General features: G+C 43.1%; 2 protein-coding genes across 2 annotated transcripts in view; one reads left to right on the top strand and one right to left on the bottom strand.

Moving 5' to 3' along the window:
- ECT2 (epithelial cell transforming 2) overlaps nt 1-27,082 on the top strand; it is a 137,049-nt gene that overhangs the window by 49,965 nt on the left and 60,002 nt on the right. The gene's annotated exons all lie outside the window — the stretch shown is intronic.
- NCEH1 (neutral cholesterol ester hydrolase 1) lies at nt 341-26,870 on the bottom strand. The gene is made up of 5 exons (XM_037908926.2): nt 26,455-26,870; nt 14,792-15,020; nt 11,264-11,333; nt 5,611-5,782; nt 341-4,349 (listed from the first exon to the last, which is right to left on the bottom strand). Exons 1-5 carry the CDS (start codon nt 26,683-26,685, stop codon nt 3,732-3,734), a joined length of 1,320 nt encoding a protein of 439 aa, XP_037764854.1. The 5' UTR covers nt 26,686-26,870; the 3' UTR covers nt 341-3,731.

The raw sequence follows: 27,082 nt of genomic DNA, 5'->3' as shown, positions 1-27,082 counted from the left end.
CAAGGAGGCAAGAAGTAGAAATACAGAGGAGAACAAGCCTATGGCTTACTTCAGGCTGATGTGGAACTTCTGGAAAGTGTCTTGTGCTGCTATACTCAACTAAACTGTTTCAGAGCCGGAACCCTGATTTCTTGTAACCCGTTAGAGGACATATTACGCAGCTTTACAACTAAGTACCATATACTTGTTAGTTAGCTGCAAGGTAAAACTTGTTCAGATACTTTGATATAACAAGTTGCTGCTGTTGCTTCACCTTCATATAGTGCAGCCATTGTGGATTTCACATCAAGATGGCGATGACAATGAATAAATTCAATCCAGTTATCTACTTGCTACCATCTTCTGTGCCAAGAATTTAATATGCTTCAGTGCATGAAGGAACTTTATAACCAGCTCCATGAATATATATTCTAGCTGTGCTATCCATGTCACTACAGTTAAAACAGATCAGTAGTTCCATTATAACTTCATATTAGGGATTTATAACTGCCATAAACACATGCAGGGCTAAAACTTTTGCAGACAAGTCTTGGGGCCAATTTTCTTATTACAGAACACAACCCCAAATTTACAGGACTATTAACCACTTGGATGCTATTTTGTAGTACTATAGTAACTTCTGTTTTCTAAAATGCATTTTATAAGCCTGTAGCCGAGTGTACCTTAAGCTATTTTGGTACTGAGATTTATTTTTTGAAGTACAAGGTCTGATCCAGAGCCCAATGAAGTCAATGGCAAGACTGCCATTGATTTCAGTAGAGTTTGGATCAGGCCCATAGCCATAAAGGCCCTGAAATAGAGCTAAATGAAATCAATGGAAATGTTTTCATTGACTTCAGTGGAGTTTGGTGTAGTCCCTATGTTAAGATTTGCAAGCTGGCTTTCGAGTGTACACAGTAGCATTGAAACTAAAACCCTGGATCCATAACACTCCTGAGGGGGGGAGCTTTGAAATCCAGATCTGAGTCTGAACCTTCCTACATTTTAGGATATTTGGATACACTAGCCAAATTTTGCTCCAGTTTACATATATGCAAATCTGAAGTATCACCACTGAAGGCAATTAATCGAAACCAATGTAACTGAGAGAAGAATCTGTGTCAGTGGTTTTACTTGGCCAGTTACTGAAATTGGCTTGGGCTGTGCACTCTGTGTGAACCTACGGCCAGAGATCAGTTTCAAGCTCTCATGGTTCAGCATGGACTGGGGCCCTCTCTTGTTAACCTTTCTTAATACACACAATTATAGCAACATCCTGCTGTTTCTTGCTGTGAACCCATATGAGACAACCAGGTCATTCTGCCATTAGCTCCCAGTCTATATGTGCATATACTAATGAAAATGGACCTCTAAATATCCATTTTAAAAATGTGGAAGTCAATCTGGTCCATCAAGTACATGTGTTTAGAACCTTCCCGCAGAAATCAAGTACAAAAAAGGCTCTATTTTAAAATGTTCCATAATAAATTGACAAAAGCCAGGAAGGTGCTTACTTTAGTGCTGTAAATTTGCAGAGCACTGTAAAGCTGAGCCAGAGAAATAAGTTGTCTTTATCAGAGGGCATGTACTCTAGTGGCCCAAGCTGGCATAGTACAGAACAATACAATACAGAGACTGAAGAATGGGAAAGTTTAACAGAGTCCCTTGTAGTATCACAGTGCCTCATTAACATTTACAAATGTATCTTCAACACCCTTGTGAAGTACAGAAATATGACTCCCTCTCTTACAGAAGAAAGAACTGAGGCACAAAAATGAAGCAAGTTGTTCAAACTCACACACACAGTGACAGAGCTCAGAACTACTGAAATCAGCTATCCCAAGTTAAAGCATTAGACTTAGTTCGCAAGACAATTGCTCTTTCTGTTTTAGCTTAGAAGCTCCTGGCTTTTGTCAGTTTGTCCCAGCTTACATTCAATAACAACAACAAAAACAACAAACATTATGCAAAATACACACTGTTGTAAGTAGTTTCCATGTCCTTGTCTTAACTTCAGTTGTGGTTGTCTGGCTATTTTAGAGAGGAGCTCAAGTTGCAGAACCTGATTCCCCAGTAGCATAGGCTATTCATATCTGGGATTTTGGTTCCATCCATGAGAGCGAGAAGATCCAGCTGCATAGTTCAATCTGAATCTGGACTTTAGGGTAAATCTTATCTCTAGTGATTTTGCTTGCTACACAGGGGAAACTTCCTCCAAAAAGCATGGAGGACAATGAACGGAAGTTACAAGCACAGAAGAGACTCAGTGAAGAACAACTGTAAATGTTAAATACAAACATCAGTGCAAACCACATAGAGGGCTTTTTTATTTGTTAGTATTTTCATATTTTCTCTAAAGTGGTCATAAAGCTGAAATTTTGAAGGCAGGCATAGTCACAACCTTTGGCCAAAAATGCCATCAACTTTAAAGATGTAAATTCACAAATGGAATCTGCATTTGGTGGAGTTTCCATTGGTCCATAAAAGCTTGCACACCGCTTTGTCTGTGTGTAGGATCAATGTCTGTTAAAGTCAACAGAAAGGACCTACACGGGCTTCATTCTTTTTTACAATTTTTTTTAGCACTGTGCTTGTTTCAAAAAAGGACCAGATTCCAAAGTTGTTACATTTTGGGGGTAAAAAGCTTGCTTAGCATGCTTTAAAATGCCTTAAAGTTGGAACTGTTTTTTTAAAAAAGCTATAAATCTGTGTGCCTAAAGGCCAGCACCTAAATCCATATTTAAGCACCTAAATAAGTGGCCTGATTTTCAAAATTGATGAGCACCACAGCTTCCCTTGACTTCAGTGGGATTTGTAAATGCTCAGCACCTCTAAAAATCAGGCTACCCTTATTTGAGTGCCTAAAACCGAACACCTGTTAACTGAAAATTGTGGCCTTGGTGCCTAATGTTATGCACCCAAACTTGAAAATTTTGACTAATAAGAATAAGTTTGAGGAACACTGATTTTCTTGTTGAGAACTGCTCAGTGTTCATTCACCATGGTTGCAATTGATGTCGCATCTGAATCTACAATGGATTAGTTTTTAATGGCGCGACAAGGTTGGATGAGGCCAAGTTCTCTTGGTGAGAGAGACAAGTTTTTGAATCACACAGAGCTGCTCTTCAGGTCTGGGAAAGGTACTCCGAGCGTCAAAAATTTAAATTCATTACTCAGCTAGACACTTAAAACCATGGACTGAACAGAGACACTGGATTTGTGGCTTATTACAACAATCTGTAACCCACTAACCTCCTCTTTTTGTCCTGTGACTGCAGAGATGTTAACAGGCCACTCTACCTTGAATGGTCCCTTAGCAAATGTGCTAACTATTTATGAAAAACCATTTGTTCCACCTTGCATTTTGCTATGACCCTGGGAGTACCTTTCCCACCAGAGCTGAAGAAGAGCTCTGGGTGGCTCAATAACTTGTCTCCCTCACCAACAGAAGTTGGTCCAATGAAAGACATTATCTCACCCACCTTGTCTCTCTAATATCCTGGGACTGACATGGCTGTAACTACACTGCATACCACACTGTTTAATAAATATTTAGCAAATTGCTATGCTGGACAAGGCTAATCAGCTACTAACCAAGCAGTTAGTGACACACTACTTCTTGCAACAGAAGCTCTATGACATAATCTTGAACAAATGAACTTAGATAGCCTAAAAGTGCACAACTTTTTTCTTTTTGAAATAGTGAGCTTGAAATTGACTGTTCTGTGCCTTCTAGAGAGGACTCACTTTCTTCACAGGTTTTCAGCAAGCCACTTTATGTAGCTGTCTCTGGTCCGATGTCCTGAAGAGAAATTGGTAGGCCAAATAGTAAAGATCATGCAGCCATGAAAGCAGTCATCAAAGTGATCAAGTGTGACCTCCACACCTGCACTCTCCAACCGTTTGGCATACATTATTCCATCATCTCTCAGGACATCATTCTCGCAAGTCAGGATGTAGGTCTTTGGCTGAAGCTGGAAAATTTCTTTTTCTGCTAGCAATGGAGCTGCACGTATGTCAAGTAGTGCAGGTATTTCCTGGATGATTTCGGCCTTCCCTGTGGGTTGTATCACAGGTTTGTAATTCTTTTTGAACGTTGAAGGCAGGAGAGAAGTCCAGTTCAGACGTCCCCTGAAAGAAACAGCCTGGCTTATGTCGAGGGAAGTGTGGTTGTTGATCAGCATCGAGGGGGCAAAGTCGTAGTTACCATTGAAATAGTCTATCCAAAACTTCACCATGACGAAGCGAGGAAGAACAGGCATGTCAGTGTTCTGCTGGTACGAAGGGGTGTTAAAGTCCAATGCCTGAAGGACTGGATAGATTAAAGCCTGCAGCTTCAGTTTGTTGGTAACACTGTCATCTAGACTAAGCTGTAGGAAAAACACAGGACAGAATCCAGATTGTAAAAAAGCGGTCACTGCTTATGCTGTATCTGATCCTACATCACTGGTTCCACTGAAAGGAGTTACAATTCATTCCCCCAAGAGGAGAGAAACCACATTTGGTGTTTTATGGACAAATGCTCTGCTGGTGTAACTCCGCTGCAGAGAATTTTGCTCTTAGTCTGGAATCTTAACAGTTTAGATCTGATTCTGTTCTCACCTGCACTGCTTTTACACCAGTGATTTCAATGGAGTCATAGCTGATTCACACCAGTGTAAGTGAGAAAAAGGCCATGTCTACACGAGCAAGTTTATAGTGGCACAGCTGTACTGATGCAGCTCTATGCAGATTGGAGCGAGCTCTTCCGTTGACATAATAAAATCACTTTAACGAGCGGCGGTAGCTATGTTGGCAGGAGAAGTTCTCATGCCGACATAGCGCTGTGCACACTACCACTTATGCCAGCAAAACTTTTTTTTTCATGCCCTGGAGCAACGGACATTTTGCCGGCATAAGTGTTAGTGTAGACATGGTGTAAGACATGCCATTTCCCAATAAAAGGGCTGCTCTCCTGGGTGTTCGTCCTAAAGAACTGACCTGCTTTGGTAATTGCCCCTTATTGATTGATTAATGGCAACTGCCCCTAATTAAGGCCCCAGGCTGCCTTAAAAATTCCAACCAGATCAAATTCAGACTAATTTAAATTAGAAATACATATGGTACGAATAGCAGGGAAAATAGATTTTTCCTACAATTGAATTCAAACTCTTCTGTTAAATTGTCTTCCTGTGAGGAAAAAATGCCATTTAATTAAAAAAAATTATTTCCCCTTCAATTGTATTAAAAGAAATAAGTTCATTTTCAAAGACGGGCAGCTGCAAAAATTGCTTATTCACAAAATAGGGAACTGAATTTATGAATTATGCATTTATGTGCCCAATTAGCCACTTATGCAAGCAAATAAAGGATTCACTAGTACAATGGGTAAGGTTGGTACCTAAATTGCACTTTTAAAATCTGGCCCATAACAACTTATAAAAGCAGTAAGACATTCTAGCACTGCTTGATTCAGAAATAATTGACAGGTCTTACTTATGTCTAGCAGCTGGCTTTTATGGGGGACCACTACCATTCTATCTCTAAAGCTAGTCTGTCACTTTGTGATGATGCAGCACAAATAATCTGTCTACCCATGTGCACTGCTGGAATATGGATTGTTATTGTGATAGATACAGACAATGATTTTACCTGCTGGCACACAGCAGCAGCCAAATTTCCTCCTGCGCTATCACCAGAAATTGCAATTCGACCTGGATCAACTGAGTATTTAGCTAGGATATCAGACTGCAGAAAATACTTTGTTGCACGTAAAGTATCGTGGAATTGCTCAGGGAAATGAACCTCTGGTACCAGCCTGTACCTACAAAAGAAGAAAGAGCCTTACATAGGATAATCATTATACACAGAAAATGTACCTTTCTAGGAGGACTATTAGGTACTATCAGGTGGATAGTAAAATGCAAAAATAACTTAGTTTAAATATTGTGGTTGAAATATGAAACATTTAACACTTAAACAGTATTTAACTGCCTACATGTTATTATTACAACTCTAATTCTGAAAGTGTGATGCTAACCCACTGAATATGAATAAATTAGGAAATTGTTAAGTGGAACTTTTAAGTTATCTCCCAATAGAGGATCTCAAAATGTGAGGATTCATTCATTAATGTTTTTATCACAAAACCTGTAAAAAGCAGGTAGTGGTATCTGCTCGGTGTGGAGGCTGAATACCCTGCTTAGCCCACATGGGTAAGGGTAAGCCATGTGTCCCCAACAGAATAAGGATACGAAATCAAAGTTATGGAGTTCCCTGTCCCCTGCATTTGTAATTATAGTTGGTGGACACAGCAGTGGAAACATTTAACACAGCTACAGCATATGCAACATGAAATGAATGTGGGCCAGGAATCATAATAATACCTAGCTCTTATCTAGTGTTTTTCATCAAAAGATCTCGAAGTGCTTTACAAAGGAAGTCTGTATCTTTATCCCCATTTTACAGTGGGGGAAACTGAGGCATGAGTGAAATGACTTGCCCAAGAGCATCCAGCAGACCAATGGCTGAGCCAAGAATAGAATGCAGCTCTCCTGAATCCCAGTGCAATGTTGTATCTGCTAGGCCTCCTTGGTCTTCAAAAAACAGTGGGAGATGAATGATTTTTCAGTCATTACTTAAACCCTTGGGGGTCTCAGGGTTTCTCTAGAGCTGTGTAAATACCATTGACCCAAACTGAAATTTGTGGGGAGGAGGGGGAAGAGGGGATTTTTGATAATCAGGATGAAAAGTCAAAAGTTTTTCAGTATCTTTAAAGCTTTCTCAGGACAGGAAAAAACTGTTTCCCGTATTCCTGAAATGTTCAGCTTAATTTAATAGAATCATAGAAATGTAGGGCTGGCAGGGACCTCGACATGTCATCAAGTCCATCCCTCTGTGCTGAGACAGATTAAGTATACCATCCCTGACAGGTGTTTGTCCAACTTGTTCTTAAAAACCTCCAATGATGGGAATTCCACAACTTCCCTTGCCATCAGCCCATGAGCGGCAATAGAAAAGCTACCCTTTTCTCTAGTGTTCACAGCAGGCAAAGAGTCTGGTTTCTTTTGTTTTCCCTGTTAGGATTGTTGTGAGCAACTGGCCATTCCGAGCAGTCGTTTCTGCCGAGGCAGAAGTTAGCATTTGTTCTCTCCCAACTTGTGAGCCAAATCGGAATGGTGGTATTATGTGAAACAAGTTTGCAAGTCAAACTTGTGCCAGTAGGCAGGGTTGTAATATAAATGTGTCTAACTGAACTGGTTGGAAATGTAATGTTTCCTGACATTTTAGATCCGCAGAAAAAGACTGTCAACTCCTCCACTCAGGAAGCTAACAGGATAGCCTTGGACATTGCTTCCTAAAGTTGTGGCTGTTACAGAAAACACCCTCAGAAAGATATTCTTAATCAGTCAGCCTTTTGTTCTCTCTCCCCAAAGTGATCTATTGTATTTAAAAAATCTCACAGGCCCTGCAAACTTGGTTTTGTTCCTAGAGTAGTCTTCGGCTGATACTGCAAGCAGGCTGCTGCTTGGAAGCTACATCATCCTCAACACTAGGGCACCAGGAGTCTGGCTGGTGGGTAGACATGGGGTTGTGATGACCCTTTCTCTGTTGTGGGATTCATTTGAGGCTTGCAAGTCAGGCTGAGTCTTTTGACCATGTTTTTGCCATGGAAAGACAGGCAGCTGATTAAAAAGCACCTTCAAAACTTGCTCCCTTGTTTATCATGCCAGCCTGGCAACAGCAACGCAGGCCCTTGTGTCTAATAATAATAATTATTATAATTAGCTCTTATATAGTGCTGTTCATCAGCAGATCTCAAAGTGCTTTACAAAGGTCAGTAGCATTATCCCCATCTTACAGATAGGGAAATTGAGGCACAAAGAGGTGAGATAATTTACCTCTGGTCATTCAGCAGGCTAGCGGTACAGTCAGACATAGAATCCCGGTCTCCTGAGTTCCAGTCCGCTGCTCTATTCACTAGGCAACACTACCTCAGTAGGTGGTTTTTGCGATTCTTATTCTCTTAAGCCTTGTATAGCTTAGTATGTAAAGGTGTGTTGCTAGAATGTTAGCTAACATGTGCTAACCAAAATGACAGGCCTCAACTCTACCAGCTTAGCATACGTTAGAGGCAGTGTGTCTTGTCTACGCTAGCTAACACCCTTTTAAATTCTAGTCTAGATACGGCCTTAACTTTCAGCCTGGTTAGGATGCTCACTGATTTGATCTCATTAATCTTGCCCTGTGGGGTTTATTGAATATAATGTGGTGGATTGACTAACACTCTTAAATGCTATCTCCTGTATCCAGGATAAGAACTGATTCACCCTGAAGCACATGCCTTTGCATAAAAGCAACACGTGCTATATTAGATCATACTCCTATATTCTACTGACTGACTGTTTTGCATCCAACAGAAATTATATGTGCAAAATAAATTTCAGGCATAATATTGAGATAAATAAGAAGTTTTTCAGATTCTTAAAACTATTTAGGCTTTAGAAAGTAATCTGTGTATTACATTAGATAAAGTAATATATGATAGGCCTTTGGGAATCCCCTCTACAACTGGATAACAGATTGGGTATGCAACATTCAAGTGAGAAGATGTGCAATTAAACTAATGAGAAATCAAATTAGACTGCACTGAGTACAAAAGGCTTGATTGACAGAGATAATGGTTGGGTAGAGAAGACAAATGGCTCACCAAAACAGGCAGGATTACAGCATCATAAACAAGAAAAGGAATAATAAGGGACATTTCAATATTGTGATAGCCACTTGTCTGCAATGGCTAACATCTTGCTCATTTATTTTTGTGTTTATTAGAGGAGACAATTAAAAGGAGCTGGAAACAACTACCCTTAAATTATATTGGAATGAATACTGTACCAGTAAAATCAATTCTGCATAGGCTGTAATTTGTAATGAGGCTGTAATTTGATCATGAGAATTGGCAAATAATCTCATTAATTCAGTCCCTGGCCCCACTCTTCTGTCAACTTTAATATTTTCATTTACAAAAGAAAAGTGCTTAATGCAACCACTCAAATTTCCCTCTTCTGGTTTATTAGAGTAGCCCATTAATGTACTTAGCAACTTAAGAGGGTTGACTAAGACTCCATAAGGTAAAGAGAAGGCTTAAATTCACCACTGCCTTCCAGCTTGTGTAGTGATTTGCACTCGTGCAAAGTGTGTGGCAGTTATCAGGTGAGGCACACATCCTGGCAAAGTAATCTCTACACTTGTGTTTGATACCATCACCCTCAGTGAGGGCTCTGCCATCATGATATTTTATTATGATTGATCACAGAAAAACCTGTTGGTAAGAAACCTGACCACTGTGAACATACCTTTTATGCTATTACTCTTTCTAATTCTCAAGTTACATACATTTTGCCTTTAGATATTTGCACTTGACTGATCTAGTCTGCCTTTCCATCTGTCTGCTCAGTTCCTTATATTCTCTCCTACATTCTTCCATCTCCAAGCTATTCTCTTTCACTCTGCACCGTTTTTCCACTAGTTTAAACACCTTCTCAGTTACCCACGGAGCACTCCGACAGTGACATTTCAGAATGTGTGTTTCGGTGGTTTTGAGCATAACAGTTTCATTTTACCTCCGTATGTTGGGATTGTTCTCCTTCACCTGTGCCAATGACTCAAACCCATTGTGGACTGAAGTTATATAATGGTCATTGATTTTGGATAAGTCCAAATGTTGAATGTCCCATGTTTAAGTTTTAATTTTGTTTCACGCTAACAGCTGATGGTCTGCACCAGTCTGCACTCAGGAAAGTCTATGTTCATTGTGTACTTGATCTCTAGTATAGCTGTATCATTACATAGTTGATTTGGTTCTTTGTGATACCGTCAGGTAAGCTCCATGTGTGGACAGAAAAAGACTAATGCCTATGTTAGAAATATTATTTGAGAGCAGCAGATCCTGATGTCAGAAATCAACACATGCAAACTTATGTACTTTGCTCACATTAGGCATAGAGATGGCAATAACCCTGAGAAAGTTATTATGGAAGGAATGGTGGAAGGTCATTGTAGCAGGGATGACAAATGAGGAAATGGATGGTATGCTGCAGATCACTGTAAGGTCAGCATGAAGTTAGAGATGGATTGTGAAGACTTCCAAAAATTCTGTTCTGATGTCACCAGTATTCAGACATGAATAAATGGATGTACTTACTTTAAGTGTTCGGGCGAGGTTAGATCAATGTATCAAGTGTCTGTGTTTGTGGAGGAGGGGGCACAGCAAGAAATAGTCTCCACTGCATGTTTTAGTTAAGCAACACTGGTAAAAATCAGCTACCAATTGAAGTTCTATACCAGGGATCAGCAACCTTTAGCATGCGGCCCGCCAGGGTAAGTCCCCTGGTGGGCCAGGATGGTTTGTTTACCTGCCACATCCGCAGGTTCGGATGATCGCGGCTCCCACTGGCCACGGTTCCCCACTCCAGGCCAATGGGGCTGCGGGAAGCGAGGGCCAGCACATCCCTCAGCCTGCACCGCTTTCCGCATTTCCCCCACTGGCCTGGGATGGCAAACTGCAGCCAGTGGGAGCCGCGATCAACTGAACCTGTGGACACGGCAGGTAAACAAACCGGCCCGGCCTGCCAGGGGGCTTACCCTGGCGGGCCATGGGCCAAAGGTTGCCGATCCCTGTTCCATACCATACCTTAATACAACTTAATTGTTTCTAAAAGAACGAGAAATATCCTTAGTTCAAATCTGCCTCACAAATCTCAACCTCCTGCTGGGAAGCACAATGACAGTGACCACTGAGAGAGACAACAGTCCCATCCGCTGACTGGAGAGATTGAGGGATAGGTATTTCTCTCTTCCTTCAAAGGCTGAGGGGGTTTGTGTGTGTATATAGAAAGTGTGTCTGTGTTTGTATTGTGATCTGGATCCTGCAAGCACTGATGCACACGAGTTACTGATTCATCTGAGTAAACCCACAGATTTTAATAGGACTACTCGTATGCATGTGTTAGCAAGATTGTGGCTTTTTAGTTCCAGTTAAAGTGGTTCCCCCTCACTCCCTTTTTACTATGTACTTTTAAATGTCCTGTACTATTGAGGGTGCCATTATCTCTTAAAATGAGAACAGTATCCAGATACCATTCTAATCCACTGTCATTGAGAAGGACACAAAATATCAAGTCCTGCTAAAGAGACTTTTTTCAAATGAAAACCTTTTAAACAAGTCACGACAAAGAAAAAAGCAATTAACTCATCCATAATGATCTGTATTTCTAAATACTTTAAGATTTTGTTGATTACTCACTCAACTGAGACAATTACAGCATTCAGAGATTCTGCCATGATCCTGCAGAGATTGTTATAGGAGCTTGTTCCTGGGAATCAGACGACCAAACGTTAGTGGAAGACAGTAAATTTTGTGAATATGCATATTGTACACAGCTTTACATATCTTTAGATTCATAAGAAAAACAGCAAGCACTTATATTCAATCCTGCAAAAACCCCTGACATTATAATAGACACTCATTATTATCAGTAAATCTTTATGCAAATGTAAAGAAATGGAATGGAATGCAGTCAGTGTATAACAGCAGGTACCATGATCTAATGGAATGAACACAGTTTGTGCACTCTCTTCCTGGCTTTGCCATCAACTTATTGTGTCACTTCAGGCAAGTCACTTCAGCTCTCTGCCACAGTTTCACTTACCGCTACCTAACCGCACTGGGCTGTTCTGAGGATTAGTGTCTGAGAAATGCTATTTTTGTGCATTTTTGTCATTGTATATGTGGTTGTGATATTATGCATGCTGGACTTGAAACTTTCAGTTCCTACTCAAGGTAGTAGTCCTATTAAAGTCAATGGGACTGCTCACCTGAATCAGGGCAGCAGGTTCAAAGCCATCTTATTTCGCAGGGTGCTAATTTTCTTTAATTCTATGCCTCTTCAGTTACTGAATAGGTATTTAATGGTGGTGGAGGATATAACAATGTATTAAGCATCTCTTTAAAGTACACAGTCTTGAGATTTAATATTTAGCAGTAATATTTCTACCACTAATTTTTACATCTCAAACTGCAATAATGTGGTTAGAGTTACAGTGATCTGAGTGAAGCACTGTAATTCTGAAGCACACACTCTGCCCCTTGGGAGTGCTATGCAAATGTTACTACAGAACCAGTGCAGCTGACCAAGTTCTATAAAGCATCACTAACAGCTACCTATGACAGGTCTTCCTGAAGACGGCACTGGGCCACCGAGGGCGGACCAGTCATTGGGACCCTGGAGGCCACGCCCCCTCTTGCCTGCTGTACATGCTCCAAGTGGAGAACTCAGATAAAAGGAGGCAGGCCAGTTGCGAGGGTGGAGGTACGCTGCTGGCTCTTGCAGAGGTACCTGCAGTGCCCCGGCGGTAAAGCCCGGGGACCAGGTCTACCTGCCAGCTGCTGTGACTGCCGTGGAAGCCGAGCTGCCACCTGTTGAGGAAGCTGCTTAAACTACGGCCCAACCCAGAGAGGCATGAGGCCTATAGACTGATTGTTTACCATCCCGGGGCTGCATCCTGTTTGCTGCTTCGCCCTGCCCAGGGGGCTAATTCCCTAGTCTGTTTGGTTGTTTGCTGCCCCAGCCAGAGGCTGCCAAGCTATAGACTAATTGCTTACTTTGCCCCACGCAGGGGCTGCAGCCTGCTTGCTGCTTTGCCCTGACCAGGGGGCTAATTCCACAGACTGTTTGATTGTTTTGCCACTCAGAATCCACGGATTTCCCGTTTAGGTGACCCCGTCGGGGAGCCAGGCCACAGGTGGCTGAAATCACCCATGTAACGGGGAAGCCAACGACCGAGTGGCGGAGTGGACTACCCCCATACTGGACTGATGGGGGCACCCCAGCTTGATCAGCAAGGCCCCGCCGTTACAGGGCTAATTGGGAGAATTCTGTGAGACTAGAAAGGTAGAGGAATTTTTAATGGGTACAGTTACTAATTATGGACCAAATACGCTGGCATTTCGAAAAGTGCCTACGTGATTTAGGTACACACATCCAACTGAAAGTCAAAGGCACATCTGATAATCCCACCCATAATCGTTCTTCACACTAAAACTGTCATAGGGTTAAGCAGTAATTAAATCTGCACCTTTCAACATACAATATGCTTTATTATCCTCTTGGAAGCACAGAAGATGAAGAGGGCATGGCCTTCAATCTTCACCCCAACCAGGCAGATCTTAAGGACACCCACAGGGAGTGTTTGCGCTCACAGCCCCGCACTGAAGATTCTACTCCCTGACAATAGTGTGGCTGGATTAGTGGCCAGGCTATCACTGTCTACAGCTGCGCACTACCTTCCACATTCATAGCGTGTTAACTTAACACCACTCTAGGCAACTTTGATGTCCAAGGCAGTTTTCTGCTAAAAACACTGGTTTTCTAAAGGAGCAGGCCATGCAAAGTGCCTGGTCTCCACCTACCTCTAGCTGCCTCTATCCCCTGCAGTCGCACATCACTCCAAATACATGTAATTTAGAGCCAGTCAAAAAATGGGAACATTTCCACAAAAAGTGTCAACATTTTCAACTACCTATAAGGTGATTCTTGCAGAAGGATAAACTGCTGCCTGGGGCTTAGGCAAAATATATCATGTAGCCATCAGTCCCTAATCGTTTGGTCAGTGTTTACTGTCCTCTGTGGCATGCAACACAGAGACCATGGTGACCTACACCAGTGGTTTTCAGACTGTGGGTCGTGACTCAGTACTGGGTCAGGGGATGTAAGACACTGGGTCGTGGAGGCTCTGGTCAGCACCGCCGACCGGGCCGTTAAAAGTCCCGTCGGGGGTGCTACCCGGCTAATGCAGGCTAGTTCCTACCTGTTCTGACACCCGCTGCACCCCAGGAAATGGCCAGCAGCAGGTCTAGCTCCTAGGTGGGGATGCCACAGGACTCCGTGTGCTGCCCCTGCCCTGAGCACTGGTTCCTGGCCAATGGGAGCTGGGGGGAGGGGAGAGGTGCCTGCGGGTGAGAGCCATGCAGAGCTGCTTGCGCGCCTCTGCCTAGGAGTCAGAGCTGGTGCTGGCTGCTTCCAGGACGCAGCGTGGTCCACAGTGCCGGGACAGGCAGGAAGCCTACCTTAGCACCCCTGCTGCACTGCTGACCAGGAGCCACCCAAGGTAAGTCTGCGCCCAAACCCCACACCCCTGCCCTGAGTCCCCCCAAACCCAGAGCCTCTTCCTGCACCCCAAATCCTTCATCCACAGACCCTGCACTCCCAACCCAGAGTCCTGACGCCCTCCCGCACCCCAAGCCCCTACCCCAGCCCAGAGCCCGCTCCCACACCCTGAACCCCTCATTCCTGGCCCCACCCCGCAGCCCTCACTCTTGTACCCCAGCCCTCTGCCCCAGCCCTGAACCCTCCCACACCCCAAACCCCTCATCCGCAGCGCCATTGGGTCGTCAGCGTCAACAATTTTCTTCAACTGGGTCACCAAAAAAAAAGTTTGAAAACCACTGACCTATACCAGCTTGGTCATGAAGGAGTCCCCATAAATAACTCTCTACTCTTTTCAGTATGTGTTTAAAATAAGCTTCTGATTCTTTTGCAGCCATGTGCTGATAAAGAATGCACTTGTTTTCTGTTTCAGGATTACTTTTCCGCCTCTTATGGCGAGAGTTGGGACAGTTACTATAGACCCAGGGTTCCAGCTCTCATTAGGTTCAGACATGTCTCAGAGAGCAAAACTCTCAGCTTCTGGGTGGGAGAACAGCTTTTAGTAACACTGAATCTGCTGTGATGAGAACATATCAAATCCACTCTAATTAAAGACAGACACATACTTGCACTTGCCAAAGCCCATCCTCCTCCGTGGATGTAAACGACACTACGCTTTAGTGTTTCGTCTTGCTTTGGAGAAGGTTCAAACACTCTGACTTCCACTCCATCAAAAAGGGCGTCTGTTATCTTAATGTGTTCAGAGGACGAGGGCTCCAACTTGTCAAAAGTACCAATCACATAATTCAGAACTCTCAAGTGATGGCTGAGTCTTAGACAGTGAACCAGGTTGCACTAGGGAGAAATTGAGGAGTGGGGGAAAAAAATCATTTGTTACTCACAGGCTTATCCTACTATGTTGCATTAAATATCCTTGCAATTTTCTTCAAATGACAGTACCTGTAACTAGCCAGGCAACAGAACTTAACACCCATGAGGTAATGATGTCAAAGCCTTCCAAAGTTATATTGTGACAAAACTGTGCCACCCAAGGAATTCTCAGGGCATGTCTACACTACAAAAAGAGACCCACGGCAGTGAGTCTCAAAGGCTGGGTCAACTGACTTGGGCTCCTGGGGCTTGCACTACATGGCTACAGTGTAGTTGTTTGGGTTTAAGGTTTATCCCTGAAACCCAGTGAAGGAGGTGGGTCTCAGACGCTGAGCTCCAGCCCAAGCATCTACGCTGCTATTTTTAGCCCCATAGCGTGACTCCAAATCAGTTGACCTGGGATCTGAGATTTCCTGTCCCAGGTCTTTTTTTTTTTTTTGGCAGTGTACACATACCCTCAGTTGTCTTAATATATATTTTGGAAAAAAAAAAAGCACCATAAGCACTTGGAAGATCAAGATGGCAGTGGGTTAGAACTGAGACACTCCACCTTGAAAAGCACAGTTAGATAGAAAAAGAATCGTCAGGAGTGGGTAGCACCATAGCAGTGGTTCTCAACCTTTCCAGACTACTGTACCCCTTTTAGGAGTCTGATTTGTCTTGCATACCCCCAAGTTTCACCTCACTGAAAAACTACTTGCTTACAAAATCAGACATAAAAATACAAAAGTGTCACAGCACACTATTACTGAAAAATTGCTGACTTTCTCATTTTTATCATATAATTATAAAATAAATTAACTGGAATATAAATATTGTACTTACATTTCAGTGTATAGTATATAGAGCAGTATAAACAAGTCACTGTCTGAATGAAATTTTAGTTTGTACTGACTTCGCTAGGTCTTTTTATTTAGCCTGTTGTAAAACTAGGAAAATAGCTAGATGAGTTGATGGACCCTCTGGAAGACCTCTGCGTATCCCCAGGGGTACATGTACCCGTGGTTGAGAACCACAGCACCACAGGACCCTTAGAACTGCTGAACTGTGTGTCAATTTCTTCCAGTAGAGGGCAGTAATACACATATACAGTAGTCATTTTGTTATATTATTACAATTAATTTCTGCATTTCTCATAGTGTATTGGGAAAGCTTAGGTTTTAATAAAATCCCATAACCACAAACTTTTCAAAACTTCCAGTGAAAATATGAACCCTAAAGATCCAAATTTTCTTCTTCTGACTTTACTAGTCTGAATTGCATCACCTAGTTGTTAGGCAAGAGTTAAAAATTCAGTTAGCAGCTGAGACAGAAACCTACCTAACTAACAAACAGAAATACCAGCGGTCCAAGGATAGCGGCAGCTGTAAACACTTGATAGACTTACATGGTCAGATGTCTGCGCAGTAACTCAGCCTCTTGGTAAGAAAGAACAGTACAAACCCCTGCACAGCTCTCCGGATATCTGTGAACACTCATTCCCCCCACCCCTTCGCCTTAAGAATAGTCACAGATAAATGATGTAATTAAAATAGTTTCTGTGTGTATGTCCTGCTCTTGTCATTATCATGTTAAATGTTCTCTCCCTCTCTCTGAAATAATGTTTGTCTCTGTAAGTACAAAATAAATGCAAATAAATTAATAAGAAAAGATATATAATTGGTTACTGTAACACTATATTTTTGAAGCTGTTTATCAGTCTTCCCGGTACCGTGAATAAACTTCTTCAGTATTGTCTGTGCTTGCCTGATTCTAGGGGGAAAGAATCTCCTTGCTTCACACAGTAAAGCCTGCCTTCCTTTCTACAAGCTGAAAGAGTGTGAGTAGCTCTCTCAGTTGGGGCCTCTGCTTCAGTTTATTCTTCCCTAACCTGATTGCAATAATACCTGCCTTGTAGGGACAGTGACTGTGAGGCTTAATTCGTGTTTAAAAAGCTGTGAAATCCCTGGAGAAAAGGTGCCATAAGTGTATTCTTCTTCTTGTGTATAAATGATTCATTCTGAAGTACAAATCTTTTCACTTTCAGTAAGTTTCTTCAAGGAAAAATCTCAATTACTGAAAACAAGACTGGGAGCAGGGAGTTTGTGACTGAGAGGCAGGAACTGGTCTCAAGGGAACATGGTGGTGCTTGCTAATCAGCCCATCTGTGTTTGCTGACTGAATGTTTAGCCTCCTAGGATGAGCTCAGAGCACTAGAAGCAGAGTGGGCTGGGAATTTATTTCTACCCACTGAGCCCTTTGTTGTGATGCAACAAGAAAACTAGCACTGGCCTAACTTTTTACCTATATATGGGCTTCAGGGATGTCTATGCTGCAGCTGGGAGGGTGCTCCCAAGTGCAAGTAGACTGACATGCACTAGCTCTGCTTGAGCTAGCGAGCTAAAAATAGCAGTGTGGCTGTGGCAGCACAGGAAGAAGCTTGGGCAAACCCACCCAATCGACTGGGGACATATTCAGGTGCCTAGCCCGAGCTCCTGTCCATGGCTACGCTGCTCCTTTTAGTGCACTAGCTTGACTAGACCTAGAGCATGTCTGTTTACCTGGACTGGGAAGTACGCTCCCAGCTACAGCACAGACATAGCCTCAGGATGCAATTCTGGTATCTGACTTCTTGTACTTTGTTTATGCATCTTGCCCAGAGAGGATAAAGGACCTACAACTACCAGCTAAGGGAGATCTCCTTCAGCCGAAAAGGTAGAGAATTGTTTCCCAATGTACATATGATTTATATAGTAATTGTGCTTGCAGCACATCATATTTTTCCCAGGCATGCTGTGGAAGATCCAAGAGGGGATGTGGAAGGGAGATATCAGGCCAAACCACCCAGTGCACTATGATAATGAGGCTACTAGTGGGTATTTTAAAAAAAATAGATGGGTTGGAGGGGAGGTCTTTCACTATTTTGGAAGGCTGACCACTTGTCCTTGCTGAGGCATGCTAGAAACCAGGAAGGAGTCTGAGCCCTTTTATAATTATTCCCAGCAAGTCAGAGTGTTGAGCTGGGAGGTAAGGGGAATGGTTACCAAAAGCCATGGGAGCTTGATACCCAGTAACATTAGAGAAAGTGTCAGAAGTGATATTTTACTTTGTGAATAGACCATGGATAAAAATGTCAAAAACACCTAAGTGACTTATGAGCCTAAGGGCTTGTCTGCTCACAAAAGTTTTACCTCTAACTATACTGGTGCAGTTGCAGCAGTAAACACATACCCCCAGTGTGGATGCCATTATACTGGCATAAAGATCTTTTATCTGGAATAGCTAATCCTGCATGGGAAGGGGGGCTAAATGATACTGGTATAAGGTATCTTTCTACCAGTAAGACTGCATCCACACTAGGGGTTGTACTGGTATAACTTTAAAAAAAACCACTAAAATAATCACTCGCCCTCCCCCCCAATCAAAATAGTTATACCAGAATAAAAATTGGGTGGAGACCATGTCTCGGGAGAAAAAAATCAAAGGTCATTTAGGCTCCAAAGTGCCATTTGGAAATGGGTTTTAATACTACTAAGTGTTAATCTTTTGCTGATTTTTCCAGTTCATTTTAAGGATGTGTATTTCACTGATTATCAGAGGGGTAGCCATGTTAGTCTGTATCCACAAAAACAACGAGGAGTCCGGTGGCACCTTAGAGACTAACAGATTTATTTGGGCATCATCTTTCGTGGGTAAAAAACCTACTTCTTCAGGCATGCATCTGAAGAAGTGGTTTTTTTACCCACAAAAGCTGATGCCCAAATAAATCTGTTAGTCTTTAAGGTGCCACTGGACCCCTTGTTGTTATTTCACTGATTGTTAATAAAAAACAGTCCTTTGTATTTACTACATCTCTGCACTGTTATTTTCCCTGGTCACTTTCCAGTGGTAAGCCTGGGAGCCTGTTACTGCAGGCCACAGTGTCAAAGCTTTCAGAGGATGGATAGTTTAACAGAAGCACACTATTCCTACAAATACAGAGGGGTAAAGCCCATCTTTTTGTTCTGTGTATATCCAGCACCTAGCACAATGGGGGCCTCGTCCATGACCAGGACTCCTTGGCGCTACGGTAATATAAACAATATTTCAGAGGAACTCCACTGAAAGAAGGATTTGTTGCATGACTGCAGATTCTTTGTCACGGAGGCTTTATTTCTTTGGGGCCATACATCTAATCTCCCACCTATGGTACTTTACAAAATTTAGATAATCAATATTCACTACAAATATGCGGCATTAACATTAATGCAACTGGTGTATAAAAAAACCCCTAAACCACCTTCACTACATGTGCCTTTAGAAAGAGACAGGCTTTGAAGTATGCCTAATTTTATAAATCTCAGCTTCAGTGGACCAAGGGGGGCAATCCACTTCCAAAGCTGAGAGGCACTGACAAAGGATGCCCTCCCAGCAGCCTGTTTAAACTGTGCTTCAGTATTACGCTGTGAAAGAGATGGCTTCTCAGGAAGCCAGGTTCCAAAATGTTTATGATTTTATTGACTGAACACCAGCTCTCTGTGTTTAAGAAAGCCCTCCCATTAAAAAGAATACAAAAAGTATCAACTCAAACCCTGGAAATGCTGAATGCACAAGACAATTTGTACCTTTGAATTTCAGATCATGCTATTCTCCCTCTGTTCCTCCCATAGGAAAATCCAATTCAAGGTTGAATGCAGGAGGGTTTCACTCACACGTTACATTAGGGTAAACGTAAGTGAATGTGGATCAGAGAATTACCCCCACGCTTCTTTTGAGGTTCAAAGAAGTTCAGTAAAGTTATGTAATGCTTTGACATCTAGCTGCATTGATTTCAGTAGAGTTGTGCTGATTTACACCAGCTGTGATCTGGCCTTTGTGGGTCTTGTGGTGGTTCTGAGAGGTTATTCTTTAGCCAAGGAAATTTTGTGAAACCGTTTCTCTGCCTGATCTGCTGTAGTGCAACAACCAGCATGTTCATAGGATCATAGAATATCAGGGTTGGAAGGGACCTCAGGAGGTCATCTAGTCCAACCCCCTGCTCAAAGCAGAACCAATCCCCAACTAAATCATCCCAGCCAGGGCTTTGTCAAGCCTGACCTTAAAAACTTCTAAGGAAGGAGATTCCACCACCTCCCTAGGTAAGGCATTCCAGTGTTTCACCACCCTCCTAGTGAAAAAGTTTTTCCTAATATCCAACCTAAACCTCCCCCACTGCAACTTGAGACCATTACTCCTTGTTCTGTCATCAGCTACCACTGAGAATAGTCTAGAGCCATCCTCTTTGGAACCCCCTTTCAGGTAGTTGAAAGCAGCTATCAAATCCCCCCTCGTTCTTCTCTTCCGCAGACTAAACAATCCCAGTTCCCTCAGCCTCTCCTCATAAGTCATGTGTTCCAGTCCCCTAATCATTTTTATTGCCCTCCGCTGGACTCTTTCCCATTTTTCCACATCCTTCTTGTAGTGTGGGGCCCAAAGCTGGACACAGTACTCCAGATGAGGCCTCACCAGTGTCGAATAGAGGGGAACGATCACGTCTCTCGATCTGCTGGCAATGCCCCTACGTATACATCCCAAAATGCCATTGGCCTTCTTGGCAACAAGGACACACTGTTGACTCATATCCAGCTTCTCGTCCACTGTAACCCCTAGGTCCTTTTCTGCAGAACTGCTGCCGAGCCATTCGGTCCCTAGTCTGTAGCGGTGCATGGGATTCTTCCATCCTAAGTGCAGGACTCTGCACTTGTCCTTGTTGAACCTCATCAGATTTCTTTTGGCCCAATCCTCTAATTTGTCTAGGTCCCTCTGTATCCTGTCCCTACCCTCCAGCGTATCTACCTCTCCTCCCAATTTAGTGTCATCTGCAAACTTGCTGAGGGTGCAATCCACACCATCCTCCAGATCATTTATGAAGATATTGAACAAAACCAGCCCGAGGACCGACCCTTGGGGACTCCACTTGATACCGGCTGCCAACTAGACATGGAGCCATTGATCACTACCCGTTGAGCCCGACAATCTAGCCAACTTTCTATCCACCTTATAGTCCATTCATCCAGCCCACGTTCAGGGAAAGGAGCAGACAGGTCGTGCCCAGATTGTTCATGTTAGCTCACATTCTCTCTGGATAGGGAGGCCACATGTCCAATAGTTAAGGCATGTCCCTGTTTCGTTTCACAGAAAATTGTTTTGCAAATCTGCAGCTGCCTGGCTACCTGCAGGTCTGTCGCATGCTGTCACCCTACCCTGCTCCCATGAGGCCTCCCTGCAAGCCCCACCCATTACATGAGTGATGGAGCCAGCCCACTCCCACTTATGGGACTTACTGTTGTCAAAAAACAATCAAAGGGAAGAAACCTACCAAGTTCACATATTCCTCCTGTACATCAGGGTTTAGAGAGACTGAACAATTTCTGTTAGACCCAGACACTCTTTTTACCTTAATTGTGCTTAGTGCTTAGCTACCAAAGTGACAGGCGCATTAGAAATATCTTTGATATATGCAAAGATTGGTTATCATTTCTAGGGACTGAGAATGTGCTGGTTATTAATGAGAAAGTCTTGTCCCCAGGAATTTGCAATCAATATCTACAGTATACGGAATCAGAGACTGGTTCTGATTCTGGGCACTTCTGCTTGTGGCAAAGCTACTGCCAACTCAGTGTCTGCAACAGAACTCCCAATGTTGCTAGCACCTTTGGAGCTTAACTATTGTGAGCAATGGCTGGGCACTTAGGGTATGTGTACACTGCAATTAAAAACCCACGGCTGGCCCATGCCAACCAACTTGAGGTTGCGGGGCTCGGGGTAACAGGCTGCTTAATTGCAGTGTAGACGTTCAGGCTGGGGGTGGAGCCCAGGCTCTAGGGTCCTGTGAGGGTCCCAAAGCTCGGGCTGCACAAGCCCCAACATCTACAGCGCAATTAAACAGCCCTTTAGCCCGAGCCCTGCGAGCCCATGTCAACTGACATGGGCCAGCTCCGGGTGTCTAATTGCAGTGTAGACATATCCTTAGAAAACTTCCTGAGTGGAAGCAGGGCCACAGAGGCTTGGTTTGTGTTTGACAGGGTGAGGCACAGCTTCCTGGCAAGCACCCAGCAGAAATAGGAGTGGTGAGCATTTGTGTCTCTGTGAGTATAATCATTGCCGAGAGATCACAAGGCCCTGAGGCTATATATGAGTTTAATTATCTGAGGACTGTCATCCTTGATTGATTGTGGAGAAATGTGCCAGCCCTTCCTCAAAGCATGTCACTTTTGCTCCCTTCCTCCCTTTCTTTGTAATCACACTCCCTATGTCTTTCTTGTATTTCTGCATTGCATCTACATGCCCTCTTCTTTATTAATCTTTCCTGTACCAAGGTCAACTTTATTGATCTTATTCCTTAGCCCTGCCCAAGCTACAGTTTAACTGAGTTTGTAACCAGTTAGGGGCCTGGTTGGCTCTCAACATGAGTTGTGTTCGCACCCCGTGTGTTTAAAACTTGATTGGTGTCTGGATTTCCCCACCAGGAAGTTTGCCAATACAGCGGGAAGCATTAGACTGGCATAATGGTTCTACACTGCCCCCTGCCTCAAAGCCCCTATATTAGGCTCTTGCTGGGATGAGTTGGAGGAGGAAGGGGTTGTGGCAAGAGCAATCATACTTCAGCTGTTCTGAGCTATGGATGGGTGGGGAGCGTTGCAGCTCAGTCATAAATTACAGCACCCCTGAACCAAACATCAGCCCAGGGTCACAGCCTGCTGGCATGTTTATCTTTCTATCGTGGGTTCACCACAGTTACTTTGCTGTGTTGGCACGAGAACTTGCCAATGTTTGCGTAACCAGTTTGACTGGTCCTCCTTACCCAGAGCTCTTTGTGGTAGCACCCTAAAGCAGATTGCCATATGTGCAGCTGATGCCATATCCTTCAGGCACTCTCATCTGGCAAGAAAGATTAGGATAGCTGTCCATATTTTCCTAGAATGCACTTCTTACAAAAAAAACCTCATGGTTAATCAGATTGATAGGCAGAAAAGTTGCTGTGTGGACATAAACTGACCCATGTTTCTTGTAACTGGTTACACCCACCATGCCTGTAACACGCAGCAGAATCTTGGTTGTAGTGTGGACAAGGCTTTAGTCTTTATACTTTCTCTTCTTTCTCCCAGGCTTTTGATTCTCATATTAACTTTCTGTCTCTTCTTTCTTGGTTTCTTTCTCACTTTCTCCTCTGATCTCCCTCACCTTCAACCTGTTCCCCCTTTCCTCTCCCATTCTCTGCCACACTCCTATTCCTTCTTACTATCCCACCCTGGTGTTGTCTCCCCCCATGCCAGGAATATGTTGCCAATTGAAAGTGAGAGAGATACAGAAACACACACACATGCTGACCTCCCACAATCCCGTGCTCTGACACAGCAAGGGCAGTGAATTAATATAGTGAATTAATATAGTTAGAAAGTAAACATATCATTTCCACCAAGAAACTGTAATGTTTAATTGTCACACTGTCTTTATAAAGTTGTTTAAATAACATGGCTTCAGAATAGTCGAGAGGACAGTTAGGTATTATATGATTAGAAGCAAGTAAAGTCAAGTTTCAGAGTAACAGCCGTGTTAGTCTGTATTCGCAAAAAAAGAAAAGGAGTACTTGTGGCACCTTAGAGACTAACCAATTTATTTGAGCATAAGCTTTCGTGAGCTACAGCTCGCTTAAAGTCAAGTTCATGCTCTTGGGAGAAAAGGTTAGACACAAGAACTCCAGAGATTTTAAAATCAGAACATTTAGCCGGAAAAGTATTACTTCAGTCTGCAATCAAACCCCTCGGGGATATTATTGTGATAAACAGTAACAAGCTGAAAAACACATTCAGGAGTAGGTGAAAAAAAAAAAAAAAAAAAAAAAAAAAAAAAAAAAAAAAAAAACAAAGTCCAATGGACACATTTAAAGAAACCTAAAACCAGTCAGTGTTGTAACAACCACTGAGGGAGGCAGGGGGAAATTTAGCCCTACTGAAAGTATCCTTTGTTGTAAAAACTGACTCTGAAAATAACTGCCATGGCTTGACTTTTATAGTTACCACTTCAACTACTCACACATTGAGTTTTTGGTCTTTCAGGCTCCCATTTTAAAGACAGTCCCTCATTCCTGAGTTCATGCTGTCACTCAGCTTTGGAAAGCCTCCTGATTAATATCTGCCAAGCACCTTCTCCCTCTTTGCTCCTTAAAACAAACTCTTGAAGGCTCAGCTGTACTGTGATGTGTTCCATCTATGAAGACTACACTACACTCCATATTTGTTCTGTATTGTACTCACTTGTTCCTTTCTTTAGAAAGTAAACTCCTGCGGGCGGGGACTGTTTCTTGTTTACCCAGTGTGCAGTACCATGTATTTCTCATGTTACATAAATAAATAATATGGTGGAGACATATGGCGTTTATACCCTAATAGTAACATGTACACAAAGACTGATTAAATCAAGAGCAGATGTCTTTCTGGAAGATATGCTGTCATTCAACTAGAGGTTATGGGCGTGATGCAAGAATTACAGGGTAAAATTCTATAGCCTATGTTATGTAGGAGGTTTAAGTAGATTATCATCGCATGCCTTCTGGCCTTAAAAATCTATGAACTGATTATGGTGGATACTTACAAACCAACTGCTTCAGACACTCATACGGAACACATGAAGGGGCCCAAACATGTAAGGTGCTGAGCACCCTTAACTTCTATTGAAGAATGGAGCTATTTTGGAGCACTTTCATGTCATTTAGCCAATGCAATATGTCATCTATTACAAGGATGTGTGAGAAAAACAAGATTTGTCAGTTCACCCCCCATGTAGACTTATTAAAATGGCAGTCTTGGTCTCCACACAAAAGCTAAGACACATCCTTTAAATGTTTTTAAATTGCTATAAATTGGTGTTTTAAAAGGTGTATGCAGTTTTATAAAATGAAGCACTACTGGCAAAAATAGTTTTTTAAAAAGTGCCTCAGCAGGGTAAAACCCTGATTGTCGCTATAAAAAGATTAGACTATATTAGCAGAAGAGGAATTAAATTCATGTAAAACCATGATGTGAAACGTTTTGTAACCCCTGGTCTGCATGATGTCACCATGCAAACACCAGAACAAAATTTAAAGTGGGGAAAAGGTTAGGGAGCCTCTGAAATGTTATTTGGAAAACACAGTATAACAAATACAGTGTCCAAAGGTAGACTCCTCTTGTTTATTAGTGCAAGCCCAAATACTAATTTTACTCGACTTGAAAGACTTTCCCTCTGCTTTCAAACTTTTCCACACTACATTCTTCCTGGAATATGATGGGTAAAGTGCTAGGATAAAAGCACTCAATTTGTTTCTTCTCTTAGGAAATGCAAAGAAGGCAACATGTAATAAACTCCATACAAAAGATCTCCATCATCTAGAGAGAGGGAAATACATTGCATCTGAAATCCCCAAAACCTTATGCTTCTGGATATGTGAGTGGGATTAAGTAAAACAGAGATCAACAGGGAGAGCTGTAGCTCACGAAAGCTCATGCTCAAATAAATTGGTTAGTCTCTAAGGTGCCACAAGTACTCCTTTTCTTTTTGCGAATACAGACTAACACGGCTGCTACTCTGAAACCAGCCCCTTCTCGGTTATGGCATGCAGAAAATGTCTACGACTGCGCTGGGGGCTGTAATGAGGTTAGCTGTCCTCCTTACCTGCCTGGAGTAGGGACTGACTACCAAATGCTTTGATTCTACAATGGAGTCAGCCCATCACTTCCCACTGTCAAATGATTCAGGGGGTGGGGGTCCTAAGGAACTGAAAAGGTTTGGTTTTGTGCTGAGCGGTGGGAAGAGCCTTCGCTCCGAGCTGGCTCCCCAATGTCACAAGGGCAGCCGCAGCCTGGTAAACAAGGTAAGGACCGACCTCATGCTTTTGAAGTGGATGGGCCGGTGGGGCATTTTCCTCCTAGCTGATACGTGTGAGAGGGAGAGACAGAGAGATCCGATTCTGTTTCTAGATGCCGGGAGTCCCATCAGCCACCGCAACTACATTAAAGGGAGCAAAAAGAGCTGGCACAAAGGGGTTTCTTTGGCATTTCTCATTCATTGAATGCAAAGGCAGCGAGGGAGGAAGAGGGAGCGCTTGCTGCTGCAAATCAACCAACCAATTAATCCAAGAGGCGCAGAGCCGTCAAACAGCAGAATTGATAGCGTATTACCATTGTACTTTAAAGAAATCAAGATCAGATGCATTTGCAGAGCTAATTTCTGCCAACTCGCCCGGAGGCGCCTTGGCGGCGGCAGCTTCTCCAAAAGGCTGAGACGCCTCTCCTCTCTTAAAATCAGTCCCTGGACACACATGGCATTTCCTCAGCTGACTGCAACGGAGAGAAATACAAGGGGCGTGTGGGGGTGGCGAGGGAAGGCGAAGAGAGAATAAAATTGCATGGATCAAGCTTACCATTTGCTGGGTTGCCCTGAAAGTGGCATCCAGCAGCATGAGCTTCCAGGGATCCGACACTGTGCTGGGTAAGGGCAGGTACACATAATAGGCTGTCAGGGCTACCAACGCAGTCAGCAAGACAAAGGCTGATTTCATGCTGGACCGGTGCCTTCTTTGCTGTGTACAAGCACAGACACTAAAGCAAGTTTTTTCTGCCTCCTGACAAGTTTGCTGCAAGGTAGCTCTCATTCACGGCTTTCATAACCTTCACAAGCCAATCAGAGGACGCGTAAAGAGGAAGTCTAGGCTTTTCCGTCCCCCTACATCGGTGTCCTTGCAATTGTTTTCGTTTCATCATGTTTCGGGCCTTATCTGAGCACAGGGACATCTAGGGGACACTGTGATGCAGTGCACCACTCGAATCGCATGCCTATAGCCACACAGCAGATAACTCCCAGCACCAGGATCAGGCTGCATTTATGTAATCCAACCCCCAAATCATTAGGGTTAACGGCAAAGTGCTGCAAATGTTGCATCTGATAATACCCAAGTCTCCAGTCCCTCCAGGACCTAACTTTACACGCAGCAGGAGCAGTACTATTGAAGCCCAATCCAGACACTTTGTGTGCCTATGAACAGTCCCAAT

This window comes from Chelonia mydas, chromosome 9, assembly GCF_015237465.2.
Source record: "Chelonia mydas isolate rCheMyd1 chromosome 9, rCheMyd1.pri.v2, whole genome shotgun sequence".
Taxonomy (NCBI): domain Eukaryota; kingdom Metazoa; phylum Chordata; order Testudines; family Cheloniidae; genus Chelonia; species Chelonia mydas.
This window is presented reverse-complemented; position numbering and strand designations above follow the sequence as displayed.